This window comes from Pectinophora gossypiella, chromosome 1 (genome assembly GCF_024362695.1).
Source record: "Pectinophora gossypiella chromosome 1, ilPecGoss1.1, whole genome shotgun sequence".
Classification (NCBI taxonomy): Eukaryota; Metazoa; Arthropoda; class Insecta; order Lepidoptera; family Gelechiidae; genus Pectinophora; species Pectinophora gossypiella.
The window spans coordinates 14,107,599-14,127,277 of record NC_065404.1 but is presented as its reverse complement, the minus strand read 5'-3'; the positions used below and the strand labels follow the sequence as shown (position 1 = coordinate 14,127,277).

Below are 19,679 nucleotides of genomic sequence, written 5' to 3'. Positions count from 1 at the left end.
GTTTAGATCTTATCTAGCGTTGGACAAGCAATAAAAATGTTATCATTACAAGCACATTCCCTGTGTTATAAAAATAATTTATTAATCAAACAAAAGTAGGTAATAAAATTTTACCATTGCGTAAGTTACAACATTTTTTGAAGTAGGCTACTTAATAACATAATCAAATGAGATACCTTTTACAAAACTTCAAAACGAAAGTTTTCTTTGGAATTTGTAAGGAAATACTGCCCTGTGACGTCATCAATAAAATCGGTTGAGTTCTATTTTTATTCGGAAGCGAATAAAGTCCAATATAAAAGCAAAAAGTAATAGTAAAATTATTTTATCTGTCATGGCGCCCGATAACCTTTTGTCATGATGACCAAATTACACTCATATTTACGATTTATTATGCATTCGTCATGAAAGCGCATCACTATGCAACGTTATGTGTAATTAATGTAGATTGGGTTTATCGGAACGTGATAGTATTAAATTATGTCAAAATTGTTCGTAGAAATGTTAGTGTTGATAACTCTTTTACAACTCTACTTACCTAGAGTACCATAATAAATTAATTATAAATTGGGGCACAGCTGAAAATCAGAGTTGTGGCACTCCCTTAATGTCGGAGTGTCACAACATCTTGCTGAGCTGCCGTCCCTTTATTTATAGAGATAAAGGATTAAATTCAGTATTTTGTTCACTACTCTATTCTGTGTACAAACCTACTTATTTCTAAAATAAATGATTTCCTTTCTTCTTTCTTTCTAATATTAGTAAAGAGTAACATACCTACTTATTATACATCAATGTTATTATTTATTTAAATCAGGCAACATGGCCTATATACATAATATTATTATATAATATACAGGGTGTTAGTGACACGATAAGGAAAACATTGAGGATGATTCAAACCAAATAATAATCATAAAATATAAATCATTTTCTATTTGTGGAGATTTCTCATTAGCATTGTTTACATCTATTGTCTAGATCTCTAGTTATTATTTGACTGTTAATCTTGCTAAGAAAATAAAATACAAATAAATAAAATGATTCTGTATTAATAATTTCTCTCATTAACTAGGGTCGATTAATTCTTAAATATAATCCCCTCAGATGTTGCCCTGGCCGAGGTTCGTGCGCAACTGGGCACGACAACTGGGCCTGTTGTCTTAAATTTTGTACACGAGAGCCCAATGGAATTCTATAGTCTCTGCTTACCCCGGTGGGAAATAGGCGTGAGTTTATGTATGTATGTATGAGAGCCCACAGCGCTCCCTACTAAGCCAAGTAGCAAATAGCCATTTGCGGCAAATCTACAAATCACGATATAGACTCAAGATAAGTCACGTTCAGAAAAATAATACCTCAAACATAACACACTATTCCCACAAGAACGTCACGATCACAGCGTTTATTAAACGGTTATTCCTGAGAGGATGTCGATATCTGAGGGCACGGCAGTGCCTCCGCCAAGACGATCAAAGCGAAGTGCAAGAGCAGCGCACTACCTACCTTTTCTCGAAACGTTTCGTCCATTTTTTGAACCATCATAACTTCGGTTTGGACCAGATAAACCAAATTTAGGCAAAATACGTGGCTTGACCGTTTTGCTACCATCACATGAGCGTAAGGGAGAAAACTATTTATTTAAATATTATTTCGCTAACTGTCACCATGGACGTAAGTAAGGTAACAAATTTATTGGCTGCTCATTGCCATTCTGTTACAGGCTTACAGCCCTTGTGGTAAAGAAACGGCCAAGCCACATATTTTGCCTAACGTGTAGAGTTTGGGAAAGGATTTGTATAATTAGGACGTGTAGAGTTAGAAGCTTGGCTCTACATGAGATCTGATAACTTTTTGATATTGCAATTGATAATTATGATCTCTTCTTGGCATCATTTTACATAAAAATGTTTTTGTTGGGATAATTATATTCGACAGAAGAAACATTAAGCTGAAACCTCTAGGGTGACTGAAGCCTTGGAAATAGAAGGTAACTTGATACACTAATTAAAACACAGGTCACAATTAGACGATATTCGCAGTCTCCTCTCGTGTGGGTTGTGAGACCGCATCAACCCAGGTGTCAGGGTTATTAGCTGCAAAAGAATGACATGGATTATGTAACTACGTACTTACTTAAGTAAATAGTAGCTTTACCAACATCTTAACGTGCCCTCCAGATCACAGATCCTGCTCTTGGACGATTGAGTGATCAGCCTGTAATGTCCTCATTACAGGTTGATGTGTAAATTAGAGATCACAAAGTGTTTTTTGTGATATGTCACCGGGATTCGAACCCGTCCCGGTTTCTCGGGATAGTGAGCGCAACGCTCTGGACTGGATCACGGAGCCCGTTAAATTATTCACAGTAAAAAACATGTTATTCTTTAAAAATGGAACCCAATATTGTTTTTTTTTTTAAAAAAAAAAGAACGTCTAGGGCCCGAGGTGGTCTGTGTCGAGGTTTTTCTTGTATCTTCTTTTCTTAGGCTAAGTATACAGGTTGTGAGAAGCTGCAGTAGTTTTAGGCGGTTGAGACGTTCGTTAAGTATGTAAATAATGACGATTCAAAGTATAACCATGTTACTTACCGAATGTATTTTGTGTTTGCCGTGCGCTTAGCAACAGCAATATCTTACTAACCTTGTAGTCTTCAGGAATTCAAAACATTTTCGAATATTTTATTAAAATAAATTCTCTCTAGCTGGAATTTTGTTTAGCATAACATTTGGCTGTAAACTGTTGGGTGAAACGGAGCGTAATTGGGTAATTTAATGGAGGGTAGACACGCGATCTCTACCAAATTGACTCTTTACCTCAAGGTAGAGTTTTTATAGACACAAAAGACGCTCGCACTGGGAACTTTGGGCACACCCCGGTCACGTCATATAAAAATCTTATTCGTGTGCCACCCTACACTGAATAAAAACATAAAAGTCAAAATCGTACAGTTTCATTTGACTGTACATTAATGAAAAATACCCCGATACCGACCCCGCGTAAACCTCAATACCGACCGCGCCGGCGTGGTCGACGATTTCCCTCATTCAGCGATTATCGCTATCAACCTACTAGGGTCGATTAATTCTTTCAAATATTTTCTCTCAGACGACTCCGTGAGCCGAGGTTCGCGCCCAACTGGACATCATGTAAGGATCGGCTATCGGGGGATCGAAAGAAACAAGTGTTCGGGACTACATCTGATTTATTACTGCCTATAATTGTTATATATACAATAAAACAATTGTTATTATGATCTACTCTATACTACAGCACCCTCAGGCCTGTTGTCTTAAATTGTGTACCGGGTGAGGCCCTCAGAGCTTCCCATTTGTCCGATCAAATAGTTAATGCCATCTGCGGCAAATCTACAATAAGTCACGTCAAAACAAAAAAAGAAACATTTATGAAAAAACAAAACACAAACTAGACAAACGGCGATGTAGTCATTTCGCGATAAAGCTTTGTGAGAACCTCAATATCAGATATAGGTACACATGATAATATCTAGATCACATGATTATATAAGTATTTAATGTGGATTTAAAAAAAACAAAGGAAAACATGAAACAGTAGGACTAGGGCCCTGTGCTGGGAGGTTTTCTGGCCACGACGTTTTTGTAAACCAATTTTCAAAAATAAATATTTTTGAATGTTTTTTTGGATTTGAATTAGTCATATTGCTATCTAGACTATCTGAGCGGCTTACGGCCATGACTGAAGTAAGACCAGAGGGGTGAGTTTGGCGCCCTATACGCATTGGTGCGGGGCGGAGAAATACCGTTCTATACGTAGTAATTATTATTTATTCTATGCCTTGGGGTAATGATTACAGGGAGTTATTTAGATAATACGTGTAATTTCGTGTTAAATTAAGCCTTCGTTGTCCCTAAACGTGTTTACGCTACCGTCCTTAACTTACCTGGCATCCCCAGAAGGAGGGTTATGTTTTAAGTTAATTGGAATAATAGATGTTGCTAGAAAGACACAGTGAGACAAAAAGATGGCATCTCGTCCTCATAAATCAAAATCACAAAAAAAAGAATAATGTGAAAATCTTCCCCTTGATAATTCCAAATGTTATTATGACAGGCTTTTAAAAGTGCAGAAAATTGCAAAATAACTTACCGGTAACTGACAGGTGCCCGTAGATTTATAGACGAACTCCGCTCTATCGCCCGCTTCCTCTTATCACCTTCATGCCAACTGGCATAACTCCTCGCGAACGTCGGAGCCCCACACCCTGCACTTTCGTTCAAAAACTCCACCATTTTATCAAACTCTACAGTATCGTTCAAAAACCCCAAAGTATCGTTCAGAAATCTCACATCTTCCGAACTATTTACGTTACTAACATTTTCGAATATGGAATGGTTCGTCGGCTCGTAAACGCCGTTGTGTTTTGGACTAGAATAGATGTATACTCGATTGAGTTCCGAATCGTTTTCAGTTCGAATCTTGAGAGCTTCTGGGCGAGTATTGTTCGAAATGCGATGGTAATCTTCCATGGAAGTGTACCATGCTTCTAGAACTGCTATGTGACTGTCTAACTCGCGGCAGGTCAGACGGAACTCGTAGTCGTGGCATCTTTGCTCTTCCACGATTTCTGGAACAAAGCAAAAATATATTTTAGATTAACAATAATGAACCTCGCTCCCTATTATATGCGACTAAAACTTAACTGGCAAAGAGTGTTGTATATACTACTATATATTATAACATACATCTCTGCCTACAGGCTTGATTCGATTTTATTGTCTAATGACATCTATGGAGTAATAGACTAATGATTAGATACTCCACCTACCAAACCAGATGACCTGGTTTCGTTTCTCAATCGGTTTAATAATTCAAACATAATTACAGAAGAAATTTGTAACAGTTCGTAAAAGAAATCCACAACAAAACATGAAGCACAAAAGAAACGCCACATTGAAACAATTGATCTAAAAAGCAATATTACAAGACATTTGCGCATATAAAAGTAAGTGCGACAAACAAATGTTAAATAGTTACAAATGTTAAGTAGCTTTCTTCGGTAGATGATTAAAAAATAAAATAAAATTTTTTATTGTTTATTGTCATAGAAAAGATCGACACAAGATTGGGTGCTACAGCTAGGACACACAAATGCTACAGAAGTATAACCCTGCTACCTGAACTAGGAGACCTGTATCTCAGGGAGCAGTGTTCAGCAATTACATCTTTTATAACATCAGTTTAGGCAGACCATTTTTAAACTGAATTTATTTGACAATAAACTGTGCTTAAATAAGAACAAATAAACATGCATTTTGTATGTAAATTGGGTTTGTGTGTGTGTGTGTGTGTGTGTGTGTATGTGTATATATTAGTGTGTGTGTGTGTTTGTGTGTAACTGTGTGAGTGTTTGCGATAGCCCTACGACTTAAATGTTGTCTTGGGTTCAGAAACTGCTATCGTGCTATAAGCAGCTTCCACTAACGCATGTACGTGTGCAATTATGTATTAAGGATTTGTGAAAAATAACAGGACAACTGCGTTAGCAACAAAGCTAGGTTAAGATTTGTATGTAAAAGCAAATAACGCATTGGTCAAGTAAGCAGATTATGCAATGAATTTCAATAGTTCCTCAGTTTTAGAGTAGTTCAAATTAAGAATCCAATTTACGACTTTATATTTAACTTCATATTTATTTAGATCCCTTAGACTTAGAATTTTATCGATTTTTCTATATAATAAGGAGCCCAAGACATAGAAATGATGTTCAGTGAATCCAGTTTTATGCGGGACAGCAGGCAAGGCATTCCTACGTTGTGATTTGTCAGATGGTGGCGTTATTTTATGCACGCGTAAGACTGATTTTAGCACAAAGAGTTTCCTGACAGTTAGGACTTTGCAATCCAAATAAAGTTGTTCTGTAGGGTATATAAACGGCTTTTTTGACACCACTTTTAATACCGCTCTTTGTGCTCTTTCCACTTTTAGCATGCCACTTTTAATCGCACCGCCCCATACTGGTATGCAATATGAGATTATAGACTGACACAATGCATTATAAGTCATTCTTAGTACTTCACTACAGGCACTATTTCTTAATAACTTAAAGATGTATATCAGATGTACAACCTTAGTAGAAATGTAATCTATCTGCTTGTTCCAGCAAAGACGATCGTCAATCTGCACCCCTAGGTATTTGACAGTATTAGCTTTATTTAATTTATGACAAGAGCAACTATCAGAAGATCTAGTACATTTGTGTGCTTTTAGTACAAAATCATTAGGATTCGCTTCAACGTGGCCTTTTTAACCCCCCAGTCATTTACTCTAGACATAATAAACTAAATCACTGAATCCTGACAGCGCAATCAGTTTTCGGTAGCTATCAAAAAACCAATAACGTAGATATTATGTAGCACCTGGTGAGGCTACAAAGCTAGACACATTGCGTCACTAACTTCAGTAAGTCTATATAACAATCATACGCACGGACCTCCGCGGCAGCTGAAAAGTCCATATCATCTCTTAGTTGAGTAGTTGGAAACTAGCTTAATATAGATAAGTACTTGTAATACTGCAGGGATCACAATATCTAGACACGCGGCAGCGTGTCAAGCCAAGTTCAAGAAACAGAATTGGCGAGCCACACCGTGTGTAATATAAATATTACACGAACCATTTGGAGGTCTGTCTTGGCTAGTTTTCATATATGAATTATAGCCTTCGCAAGTTCTAAACCTACAAGTACTTGTCGGTTCTTATTTTATAATTCCGAAAATTTGGATTGTTGGTAGAAACTAACGATCGAAAATAATAATTCGTTGGTAGGTTTATAAAAACTGGCCAAGCAGACCTTAGGCTACAATACATTATCTTATAAGAAGATATGATATGTTATACTGTTATTTATAAATAAATTTCAGGACTGACCATTGATCTTGGCACCCATTTAGATCTCACTTCTTTTGTCGTTGAAGTCAACAACCAAAGCATTTATCATAATATTGAACTTGGCTCTCATTTCACATTTATGTTTTTAATTGTTTATGTCTAACATGATTGAATTTTTTACTTCTGTGGATCTTGATCAAGGAAGACATGCATCATAAAATTTTATTTTCCTCTTTGATCAAGCATGGTAAGTCAACCTACAATACCTAAACACTCCAGGGGACAGAACTTTCCTAGTGCGAACAAGTTTTTTAAAAGTTGTACCATAAAACACTAGTTGAACACGACCATCTTAGAATCTGTTCAACTTCAAATCTTGTTCAAATAGTACTGTTCAAAGTTTTTAAACGTCTGAACAAAGATTTTGTGGATTGGGTGAGAAAAGGTTTTTAAATAATTATAAAAAAATGGACTACGGGAACATCGCGCTTCAAATTTGACAGGTCCTGTTTTTACCTCCGGTCCGCCAGAGGGCTGTGTTTTTCTACGGTTTTAACAGAAGCGACTGCCTGTCTGACCTTCGAACCCGGAAGGGAATCCGCAGCCCATTACAGCATAGGTCTCGTACCTCCGAAACGCGAGAATGAGGGTTTCTTCATGATATTTTCTTTCACCGCTGAGCACGTAATATTAATCACTGATTTGCGACCTGGGGCCTGTTTAATAAAATTCACAATTTTAAATTACAATGACAATTTGATGTACATTGCGGAGTTTGTGATCACAAATATTTTGCTGTTTCATATTAGCTACGTAATGAACATCAAATTGTCGTTGTAATTTACAATTGTAAGTTTTATTAAACAGGCCCCTGGAATCTATCCTTCGCAGTCAAGCGTACTTCCAACAGGGCTACTAAAGCTCTCAAAGGCAACGGAGTCATCATCCCCCTAGCATTATTCCGTTTTTCACAGGCTCCGCTTACCTAACCTGAAGATTTGACAGGTCCGGATTGGTTTAGACCTGTGCTGGATTCAAACCTGCGACCTCAAAATGAGAGGCAAGCGTTCTACCAACTGTGCTACCACGGCTTAAAGGCAACGGAGTAATAAAATAATAAGGTGTTTTAACATTTCACGACAAACTATTATTAGTCATAATCATAATTCGAGTTTATAGTATACACTGCGATGGGGCCGTAACATTTTAATGTTTCTTTTATTTTTATGAAAATGACCGTTTTATTAGTGTTCGTGTATAGGTACCTAGCAACATAATTCTATGATGTCGAAGGTTTATATTATAGCCATTGGCTTGTGTCAATGATTTAGGGTGGTATTAATAAACTAATCTCAACTGAGACTGCCCTCAAGATGATGCTCAAGTCCCTGTTTTTATATAAGAACTGTCACATTGACATGATCTTGAGGGCAGTCTCGAAGCTGAGATTGGTTTATTAATACAACCCTTAGACTTTGAGAGGATAGAAAGAACTACCTATTCATTGTCAATAAAATACTCTTCTTCTTCTACCAAGTAGGTTATGAGGTGGATTATCAACCTCATCAACCCTGGTGTCAGGGTCATTATCGAGCCGCCAAAGGCCCCTGACATGACTCATGTAACGACTACGTACTTACAACAGTCAGTAGTAACCGGGACCAACGGCTTAACGTGCCTTCCGAAACACGGACCATTTTATTTTTGGACGATCAGGTGATCAGCCTGGAATGTCCTAACCAAACTAAGGACCCCAAAGTTTTTTGTGATTTGTCCCCATCGGAATTCGAATCCTGGACCTCTGGACTGTGAGCACAACGCTCAACCACTGGACCACGGAAGCTGTTAGCTAATAGAATAGTATTATACTTACCAAGTTGATATGAAAGTAGACCAAAATAATTTCACGTCGTACGCGCTTCTTCTTCTTCTTCTATCGTGTGGGTTGTGAGGTGAATAACCAACCTCATCAACTCTGGTGTCAGGGTTATTATTGGTTTTTATGCGCTGTCTAAAAATTCTATTATTAAATATACAGAATTGTAATCACTGGATACGTATTACGGCCATAGATTATGGATTTGTTATTTTGGAAAATTTAAACGCCGTCAACAAAACGTGTATTATGTTTTTTTTTTAAAGAGGCTGTGCTGAGATTTTTCTTACACCCATGCGATGTGGTATAGTTCATTCGTGAAGATTGAGTTCAATGACCGACCTCATCAACAGTCGTGTCAGGGTTACGATTGAACCACCGAAAACCCTTGACATGTAGTAGGTAAGTATAGTAAAATAAGGGGGTGCGTACACGATAAACACCCCTTTCTACGGATGTCCCATAAATAAACAAAGACTTGTTGTTATTACATCCACACGCGCAAAACATTACATAAATCTTACTCTCCAGGGCTACTACCTACCTAATATGTTTTAAATTCTCAAACACTCACGTAGTCACATACACATACATAACATAAACTGCCTATATACGTCCCACTGCTGGGCACAGGCCTCCCCTCAATCAACCGGAGGGGGTATGGAGCATACTCCACCACGCTGCTCCACTGCGGGTTGGTGGAGGTGTTTTTACGACTAATAGCCGGGACCAACGTGCCCTCCGAAGCACGGAATCATCTTACTTTTTCGGACTATCAGGTGATTCAAGCCTGAAAAGTCCTTACCAAACAAAGGACAGTCTCACAAAGTGATTTCGACAATGTCCCCATCGGGAATCGAACCCGGACCTCCAGATCGTGAGCCTAACGCTCTAACCACTAGACCACGGAGGCTGTTACAGTGTGTAGTAACATACATAATGAAGGACTTTTCAGGTTATGTTCCCCAAAAAACATATAAATAGCGCTGTACAGTCATGAGCAATATAATGTACCCACTTTAGGACTCTGTCGCACTAACATATTTGACATTTAGTGAGACTTACAGTTCAATTTGTCAAAAATGTTAATGCGACATGGTACCAAAGTGTATACATATTAATGCTTGTGACCGTACATAGTTGCCTTCGTTTAACCTTCTAATTTCGTGGATAACAGAATGCATCTTTTATATTTATTTTTGGGTATAAATGATGACCTTTATTTTTATAGTTGTTATGTTGGTATCATTATATGTTTATTGCACCAGCCCGTGCTCCAATGAATAATCTTCTTTCACCCTAAGGTTGCCTGGCAGAAATTGCTGTTTAGCAATAAGGCCGCCTATTGTGCTTATGTTTTATTCGTATGTTTATGTCCTTTGTTTTGTTGTTGTGCAATAAAGTATTATTGATTGATTGATTGATTGACCTTTAATTCCATCCAAGTACAACACATCTTCCACCCATTATAATTCTGATCAAAATAAAGAAGAGCAATATAGGTACCCAGAAACATAATTCTATAAAATATCTTATCCAAATATCAAGCAACAATTATTTTATACATGTCTCTGCCATTACATTCTATTTTTGAATAATTTTGTACCCCAGTAATGAAAACATAGGTAATAGGCTAGTTTCCAACTAGTCAAATCAGTTACTTTTTACTAAACGTCAAAACACGAAATTACTATGGAATTTGTATGAAAAAGCACTCTGTGACGTCATAGAAAAACGTGACAAAATGTCGGACTTATTATTACGTTTTTCTTGATTAAAATTCATAAATAAGTTTAATAGAAAAAAGAAAATGTTTTTCGTTAGTTTTAGATGTGTCTTTATTTAGTAATCAGAATTTCATAATTTATCTTGAACCTAGTACACGACCCAATTATCACGTTAAATCTGTACAGCGCCATCTATATTGTTTTTGAGGAACGTAGCCTGATTGGCCACCTGATACGACACGATTCATTTATAACAAACATTATAGAAGGAAAAATTTAAGGGAAGAGAGGAAGGGGTAGACCTAGGATAACATTTATGAAACAAATAAAAGAGAAGGTGCAGGTCGCGTCGTATCGGGAGGTGAAGGTTTTGGCGGGAAGAAGAGAGGAATGGCGGTTACTCCACCGACAAGAGCGCAGCTCTTAAGAGAGAGAGAGAGCCTGGAAAGTCGCTCATTGTTATACATCAATGGTTAAAGAAGTGTGGGTAAAAGTAAGAATAGCAAATTCCTTCTTATCATTATTGCTATTACTTATTCTCTCTTAGTCGGTCCCTCATATCTGAGGATCGTGGCCAGCATCAGGGTTGCACCTGGAGCGTATGATCTGCCTCCACCGGTTCCTGTCCAGCGCTTCCCTTACGACTGTGTAACGACCACGGGATCTTTTGCCTTCAGTGTTCCCAACCACAATCAGTTTCTCTAAACCGTCATCACCTCTGCGCATCGTGTGGCCGAAATAAGAAAGGATGCGTTGTTGGCATATAGTGGACAGACGAGTTTTTATTTGGAGCTGGGTCATGATCGATGCATAAGTGCGCTTATTATTAAATATTACTTATTAAAAAGCTATTACTTATTAAAGGTGGTATTAATAAACAAATCTTAGCTTCGAGACTGCCCTCAAGATCACGTCAACGTGACAGTTTTTATATAAAAACAGAGACTTGAGCATGATCTTGAGGGCAGTCTCAGCTGAGATTAGTTTATTAATACCACCCTAAATTCCCAAATTTAAACACACAACGCAAGTACGGTACTTTGAAAGTGTCCAAGTGAGCAGAGACGTACCTGCCACACTTATCAAAGCTTAAAATCCCTACATCGGCCGTTGCATAATTCATCGGCCCTACATTCCTACACGATCCCTTATTATGCGTAGTACTATATTGTATACCCACCTTTCGGCGTCCCTTCATACGTGAGTTAACCCTAAAATGTTCGTCGATCAAAGGAATAGTTACTTAAACAGAATAATAGAAATCCTTTGTCCAAAATAAAAGTTTATAAAAAAATAAAATCGCGTCATTTAAAATATTACGAAAAGGCGGCGAAAACAAAAATTCCCGCCTAAAATATTATTTTCTATTTGTAAAATGAGATTTTTATCCACATTTATTCTGTAGTTATATTAATGTGACAAAGAAGATTTTATATGTTTTATTTAAAGACTGGCCGTAAATTGACATAATAATTTACTTTTGTAGCCATACTGTAATTAAAAAAAATATCGTTTATTTTTTATAAATCGACTATTTGGCGATATGTTATGTTTTTTACGATATCCTACCGGTTTTTTTTTTTTTAATTTAATACAAATAGATTTTTATTTAAAATTATTTGTGCTCTTTATCTTTGTCAGAGGGAAACTCAAAATATGTAAAAAGTCCGTAGCTAAAAGTATTTTTATAAACTAGGGCAACAAAACTAAAAAAAATGTGCCAATTTGCATCACCATCGGACAGATTGGGCTCGCCTGCTCAAAAGGCAAGCTAATGCAATTTGCAATGCACAGGAGCAAGTGTAGTGCATCATTCTCCCCTATCTTCCCACCCTGTCACACTCACCAATAATCATACGTGCATTGCACTCCTCCGTAGACGCACCCTATAACAACCAATTTGGATCAAGCGTTGCTATAGCAACCGCCCTAAACAACCTTGTTTGAACAACAGCTCCAACTTATCTTGACCCCTCGATCCCTCGAACCGAGGTTAAAATTCTAACACAACTATATATTTTGGGGGTCAATGGAAAATGGTCTGTTAGCCTAGGATGTCGGATTAACAAGCCCTCTCTATTAAGGAAAATGAAACGTTAAATAGGTGGATTAAAGTGTAATTTGGATTAATTAATGTAGTAAGGTGCGACTGTGGGTTTTCCCGCAGTTGGGGAGATTTGTCCCGTGTTTGTGTCCCGTATTAGGGTCTGATTGTTTTGGAAGCCAGTGTAAAGATTTTCCTGTACTCAGATAATAGAAGTAGTTGGTAAATATTTTGACTAGACTACTAGTATGTTGTGCGTGCATGACGATTTAAAGGCAGCTAATGGGCTGGAATCAGCCTCTGTGGTCCGGAGGTTGACTGTTGGACGCCCAACCAGGAGGTCTTGGGTTCGATTCCCGGTGGAGACACGTCGATCATTGATCTCACAACACACGTTAGAGAAGACCAATCGATTCGAATTCGATCGTCTTCAATACAAGTTGCCTTTTAAAAACTTGTGCTTCATCTAGGTAAAAGTGCCAGAATTAGATTATTTGAAAGAAATCGAGGTTTTATTGCACATTCTGATGTGATTTCCCAAAAAGCCGCTTACGTGAATTTCACTATTTAAGACAGCGATATTTAGCTTATTTCCGTCTACCCATGGTATAATAAAACAAGACAAGCTCAATCCTATGAAAAGTCGCCATTGCTAGCCGTTTAATGACGTAAGTGTTACATGAGTGTTACCATTAAGTTGGTATCTCCACGTCACTCTTTTCACGTGACGTCAGCGCGGCTAACCTTGAAATGTTAGCTGTCACTTTATTCGTTTGCGACTTGGTCACAACTGTTCTCCATCTTTTTTGGCCAAGATAAGGGTGCGGGACCACTCATTGTGCGAATGTGGATATGAAGAGGGTACCATTGATCACATTTTTTTCAATTGTCATAAATACCCTCTCTCTCTGTATGATTTCTTGCCCAACTTTATCCCTCGCCCTACTAATATGTATAGTGTATTATCTTATGTAGATTCCCCTTTTATAGATATTTTAGTTAAATACATTGAAACTTTTAATATTAAACTTTAGTAATTGTTATTTATTTTATAATATGTAGTATAATAAGTACTATATCTACTAACTAATGTGTTTATGTCTGTTTGTTCCTAGGTTACACAACCGATCATTTGGCCTAAACTTCTGGAGCTCCTGTACACTGAAAATGTGTATTTCCCAACCCTGACGCTGGCAAAATTGTCCCTGTTGACAGAAGCCATTTAGGAGAAAAAAAAAAAAAAAAAAAATTATACCATGCTTCTACCAATCTTCTTCAATACATGTCGTCTCCCCTTTCAAAACCTTCCATCATCACTTTTATCTTTGACATCTTTCACTTATAAAAGAATATTCAAAGAATAAATTAAAAGAAAACAATCAACGTTAGTAAGCGTGCAATTGGCGAAGTCTGCAGCATCCCTTCAAGAATCAATTGTTCAGAGGGTCTGAGCACCCCACTTGGCAGGGGTGCCGTGTTTTCATTTGCTGACGACTTTCTTGTCATAAGGCGGCATATATTTTTGTGATAATAGTACTATTCTGAATATGGTCGCCAAATCCATGTAAGCGTCTTTTAAAAAACGCATTCTTATGTGATTTTTTTAGAAGACGATGTCTGTCAGCGAGGTACTTGGCGCCGCATGATTGGAAAAGTCGACCCCGTATTACGGGAAGTGACGAAAACAAAGAAGAGGAGAAGAAGACATTCTAATATGATTTTCTTCAACAAATACCTCTATTTCTTTCAATTAATTAAATCCGGATAAAAAAGGGTATTTTTAGCTATGCTATACGTGTTCTTTAAACAGACGCTAATAGGGTTTAGACAGGCTCTAGACTTATGTACTTAATTGGCAAAGTTTTAAACCTTTGTTGAACACAACGACTGATTATTTTCCATAAGTACTTATAACTTTTTCGCCTGCTACTATTACCACGTTCCATTACATCTTAAAATTATTACTGTAAGAGTATGTAGAGGTGACTTTCCAAATATTAGTGAATCATTGTTCTCAGAGTTTCAGATATTATCCCCTACATACAATCAAATATCTCGCTCTGTTCGGAGAACGCGCGACTGAACTATACTTCGGGCTATAAACCATTGAATTCGTCTCTATGAGTTTGAATTCTGGATCTTCTTCTATCGTGTGGGTTATAAGGTGAATTACCAACTTTATCAACCCTGGTGTCAGGGTTACTATAGAGCTGCCAAAGGCCCCTGACATGGCACTTTTTGGACAATCAGGTGATCAGCCTGTAATGTCCGTACCAAACTAGGGATCACAAAGTGATTTTTGTGATATGTCCCCACCGGGATTCGAACCCGGGACCTCCGGATCGTGAGCCCAACGCTCAACCACTGGACCACGGAGGCCGTTAATTCTGGATCATAATTGATATCAGGTGGTTCCCAGGATTTCTGCCCAGTTAATAGCAATAGAGTCGTCCTCTATTACATGGGTCTCCAACATGGCTAGAGAGGAGTTAGTGTATACACTTACTATACACCTCTGCCTACCCCTTCGGGGATACAGGCGTTATGCTATGTTATGTTAACTCTACGTTAAATCTCACACTTCACATACATCTTCCATGCTATTTGCGATGTATAGTCATGAGCAAAATCATGTACCCACTTTTAGAACCCTGTCGCACTATCATAGATATTTGACATTTAATGAGGCTTATGGTTTAAATTGTCAAAAAAGTTAAAGTGACATGGTTGCAAAGTGTATACATATTAGTACTCGTGACCGTACCTAGTTAAGTGTTTTTTATAAATATTTTTTTTATTTTGGTGCAATAAAGTATATTTTCATTGTATTGTATCTTCAATAACTTGACGTAACGTGCAACAATGGATACCTTTGAAAGAGTCACTTGTTTTTGATGCCCTGATAAGCACGAACACTTTTATTCTGGAACAGGGAGAAGGTGGAAAATGTCTCCACGACAAAATTATATCTTCTTGTCTCTGACGTTATTTCCATAGGTACCTATAAGTTGAATAATAATGACACTGACCGCAGACAACATCGTTTTAATAATGTACTTAAATAATATTTTAATAATTTGGGATAATAGGGTTAGTTTCCAACTAGTCAAAACAGTTACTTTTTACTATACGTCAAAACATGAAATTACTGTAGAACTTGTATGAAAAAGCAACATGTGACGTCATAGAAAAGCGTGACAAAATGTCGTACACGGGGGTTAAAATGGCCACATCGAAGCAATTCATCTAAGAAAGCAATATTGCTATTTGACATTTATTCGCATTGCGCACTTACTTTTATATGCGTAAATGTCAAATTGCAACATTGCTTTCTTAGATGAATTGCTTCGATGTGGCCATTTTAACCCCCCTTAATTACTTACATTAAAATTTTATTTATTAAAATTCATGAAAATTGAAAATATTTTTTTAGGTCAATACACCACACAATTATTTTCGTTTTTTTTGGTTCAAATACCAGACCAAGACCAAGAAGAGCCTACATGAAACAAATTAAAAATAAGACGAACGTCTTATGAGACATGTCTTATAAGGAAGTAAAAAACTGGCCATTGATAGTGAAGAATGGACAATGCTACACCGACAAGAGCTCGTCTTTTGAATTAATGATGATGAGATTCCAATAAGTTTTTCGTTGATATTTTTTTCCTGCCTAGCTGCAAGGGAGCAGTGTGGTCGAGAATGCTCTTTATCGATTCTGATTCGTTTGGGGGAGGCTTACTATGCGAGCTGTTAGGCATATAAAGGTTAACATTTTGATGACAGAAATAAGTAAAATCAACCATCATCATCATTAATCATTATCAAGGCAGCCAACACCTTTTCGTGTGTCAATGATACATGGCATTATACAGGGGGCGATGATTGATCGATGATTGTACTATTACTACAATTACTTGCTATCACACATATGCTTGGTAAGGTAATGTCAATAGGTAATAGCTTACATTCATGTTTAAGTTATGATTTTGTACGCATAGGTAATTGAGGGTTGGAAGAGTAAAAAAAAATAAAAATGAAACGAAAAATGTAATGAGAAAATATAAGCTTTTGATGGGATGAAATTATACACGTAGGTCAGGATATATAGGATATTGATTGTTTTTAGAAAAAAAAAACAAGAATATTAAGACACATTATTTCTAAGGACGCCACAATACAAACTTATACACTATGAAAAACACAAAACACTTAACATGTTTTACTGAATTGTGCGAACCATGTAAGAATAACACAAGTAGCCATTGACATAATAACCTATATACAGGCCTCCCCTCAACCAAACTGGGGGGAAGGTTTACGGAGCATACTCCACCACCGCTGCTACGGTACGGGTGGAGGTATTTGGGCTTGGGCAAACGTGGCTTCCGAAGCACGGCAATTCAGTCTACAAAGTCCGGATGGAACATAGTAAATAGGTAACTGTTAGTAGGGACGTAAACTGAACACTTACAGCTACACGCTCAAGAATACCCTTTAAATAATTTACCCGGTACGATTGGTCTCGTAAAATATTTGTAAATAATTGAACAGTTCCCGACTCCCGACCCTCACCTGATTCCGAAGTCCCCAGGGTCCCGTTCCACGGTATTGAGGTACAATCCAAATGTTACCCAGATAGATTAATAGACTATTGTTTCGAGTGTTGTGTTCTTTTCCTATTCCGTGGTCGTGTTGCTGTCACCATCATCGATATGAAATATTTATTTTATTTATTTATAAGTTATTTATGATTTTGTACGCATAGGTAATTAAGGATTGGAAAAGTAAAAAATGAAATGAAAAATTTAAAGAGAAAATGCTAGCTTTTGACGGAATGAAATTATACACGTGAAATGAGAAATATGAAAATAATAATATACCTATAAGTATTATGAAATATACCTATAAGTATTATTAGATCATGTGGTCCGTACCACCACATGGGGGGGGATAACAAATTCAGCATTCGTAGGATGGGAAAGGAAGAAGTTAAAATCAAAGTTCTTTCTTTGTTATGTTGCCAACAGTAGCTTACGTTAGAGCTCTACAAAAAAAACTGTAATAAAATACTTTAGTGACCATCACAAAATGCTTTAGTACTTTTGGGGGTGTCCGAGTAACTCAGTTCCTATCTTGACAGTTAGTATCCTGTCCTGTGATTGGCTGAATGTCAACGAATTGACAAGAGTACATAGTTTCAACCAATCACAAGATAGGATTTATTCGCCTCAGCTCACGGACACGCACTCTACAACCCCTTTATTGCTTGGACTAGTAGAAGCAGTAAAATACAATATCGCTGTTTTATTATCATGAAGTAAGCAAGAATATTGTGTTATTGTGCCTTTACTTTTTAAGAAGTTATGTAAGCAAGCCCTGGATGCGAATGCCGATAAATTAAAAATGTAACTGAAACATCTCTCTTTTTGTTCAGACATGTGAACATGATTATACTGGTCCCTGGTTAATGAAGTCGTGAGCCTTTTTGTGAAAATAAAACCCTTGAATATATTTACTAAAAAGTACGAATCTACCTATTTATGTAAATAAAGTTTTACATATTCACGGGTTTTTTTTATGAAAGTAATGAAACAGAGTTCTAAGTTTCTATACTAAACACATTTAATATACTTACGCACTTACCAAGTTACTTACTTTAAAAATATATAAAGTTGCTTTTATTAGTCATACTAACTTAAATTATAAGAAACGATATAATCTTTCTTTGCCTAATGACTAATGACAATAATAATAACATGTTACTAAGGCATTTTTATATTAATCTACCATGACTTTACAATAACCGCTACTTATGTAATTTTCATTTAATATTTAATTAATAACTTGAACGTAACGCAAACGTGATAAAACCTTCGAAAGCACGCAAAGGAGCTTTTATTTATTCAGCCAAGCCTTAGAAAATAATTCGTATGCAAATTCTTGCAGGAAATGAAAGCGAGACTGTAATACCTACTTACATCTTAAAAACAGCTGGATGTTATCAACATTGAATTTAATTATATTAAGTGCACCGGAAGATAATTAAATAAGTAGCCAAGTGAAAAAAATTAAATATTATGCATTTTGATTCCCGCCTTAATTCCCTTTTGTCTTAATAAAAAGTTTCCCCGTTTTGTCTATGGCAAATAGTTACGCAAACCGTGAAAAAAAAAATATAATATAATATTTACTTAAATAGATTTGTTTCACTGACTTAATTTGTGAATCATTTTAATCTGAAGTGAGTAAAATAAATTAAAAATCATCATTTAAAGTTTTCATGACTGCTTAGTAATTTAATGCAGAACATTAAGACATGCTTATTTAAAAATAAAGTAATCAAATAAGTATACCTACCTATGATAATAATATTATATAGGTACTTACTTAGATAAGTAACATAATTTTATTTAAAAACTAGCTTACCTTACCTCTTTCTTGCACTTGTAAAGTGAAGATAGTGATGGAAATATTTTTAAAGCTAACTAAAATAAAATTATGTTTTTATTAAAATCGGGACAATACAGATAAACCTTACCCAACCTACTAACTTTGTATACATGTAGCGTAGTTTGCAAATAGTCGAACTTGTCATTGAATCCCGCATTGTGTGGGATGTATTGAAACCTACACAATAGAATAGTCTCCCTAGCATTATTGATTCGGGTATAGCCAAATTATTCCCTTTGCTTTTGATACCTACTCATAGAAAAAAAACAGCCAAGTTTGCGTCTATTGCGAAATTACTCTAGGGTTCTGTACAATGACATTAATAAAACATTTAATAAAACATATTATATGGTACTGTCACGTCGGAAAATACTTACAGTTTTGTATGACTCTTAGATTAGAACTTTGTCACTTTAACATATAAGTAAAAAACTTGTTTTTTCATATATTTAAGCAAAAAAAACACCATTAAATCCACCACAGGCTTCGTCAAAATCAAACACAAAGATAACATAAACAGCCTATATACGTCCCACTGCTGGGCACAGGCCTCCTCTCAATCAACCGGAGGGGGTATGGAGCATATTCCACCACGCAAAAAAAAAACAACAACATAATTATACTTATTTTACATTTAGGTACCTATTTAGTGAGGCTTTATTCCATTTTGACAAATACATTACTGGAATACGCTTCGAAATTATCCCCT

General features: G+C 36.5%; 2 protein-coding genes across 3 annotated transcripts in view; both read right to left on the bottom strand.

Annotated features, from left to right (window-relative positions):
• The window catches only part of LOC126370333 (mRNA-capping enzyme), a 373,272-nt gene that overhangs the window by 252,539 nt on the left and 101,054 nt on the right, over positions 1-19,679 (bottom strand). The window lies entirely within an intron of this gene.
• LOC126370425 (uncharacterized) overlaps positions 1-19,679 on the bottom strand; it is a 142,791-nt gene that overhangs the window by 120,864 nt on the left and 2,248 nt on the right. For both annotated transcript variants that reach the window (XM_050015266.1, XM_050015273.1), the window contains exon 2: positions 4,129-4,606. In XM_050015266.1, coding sequence (XP_049871223.1) covers positions 4,129-4,606 — 478 coding nt within the window. The remainder of the gene's footprint in view (positions 1-4,128; positions 4,607-19,679) is intronic.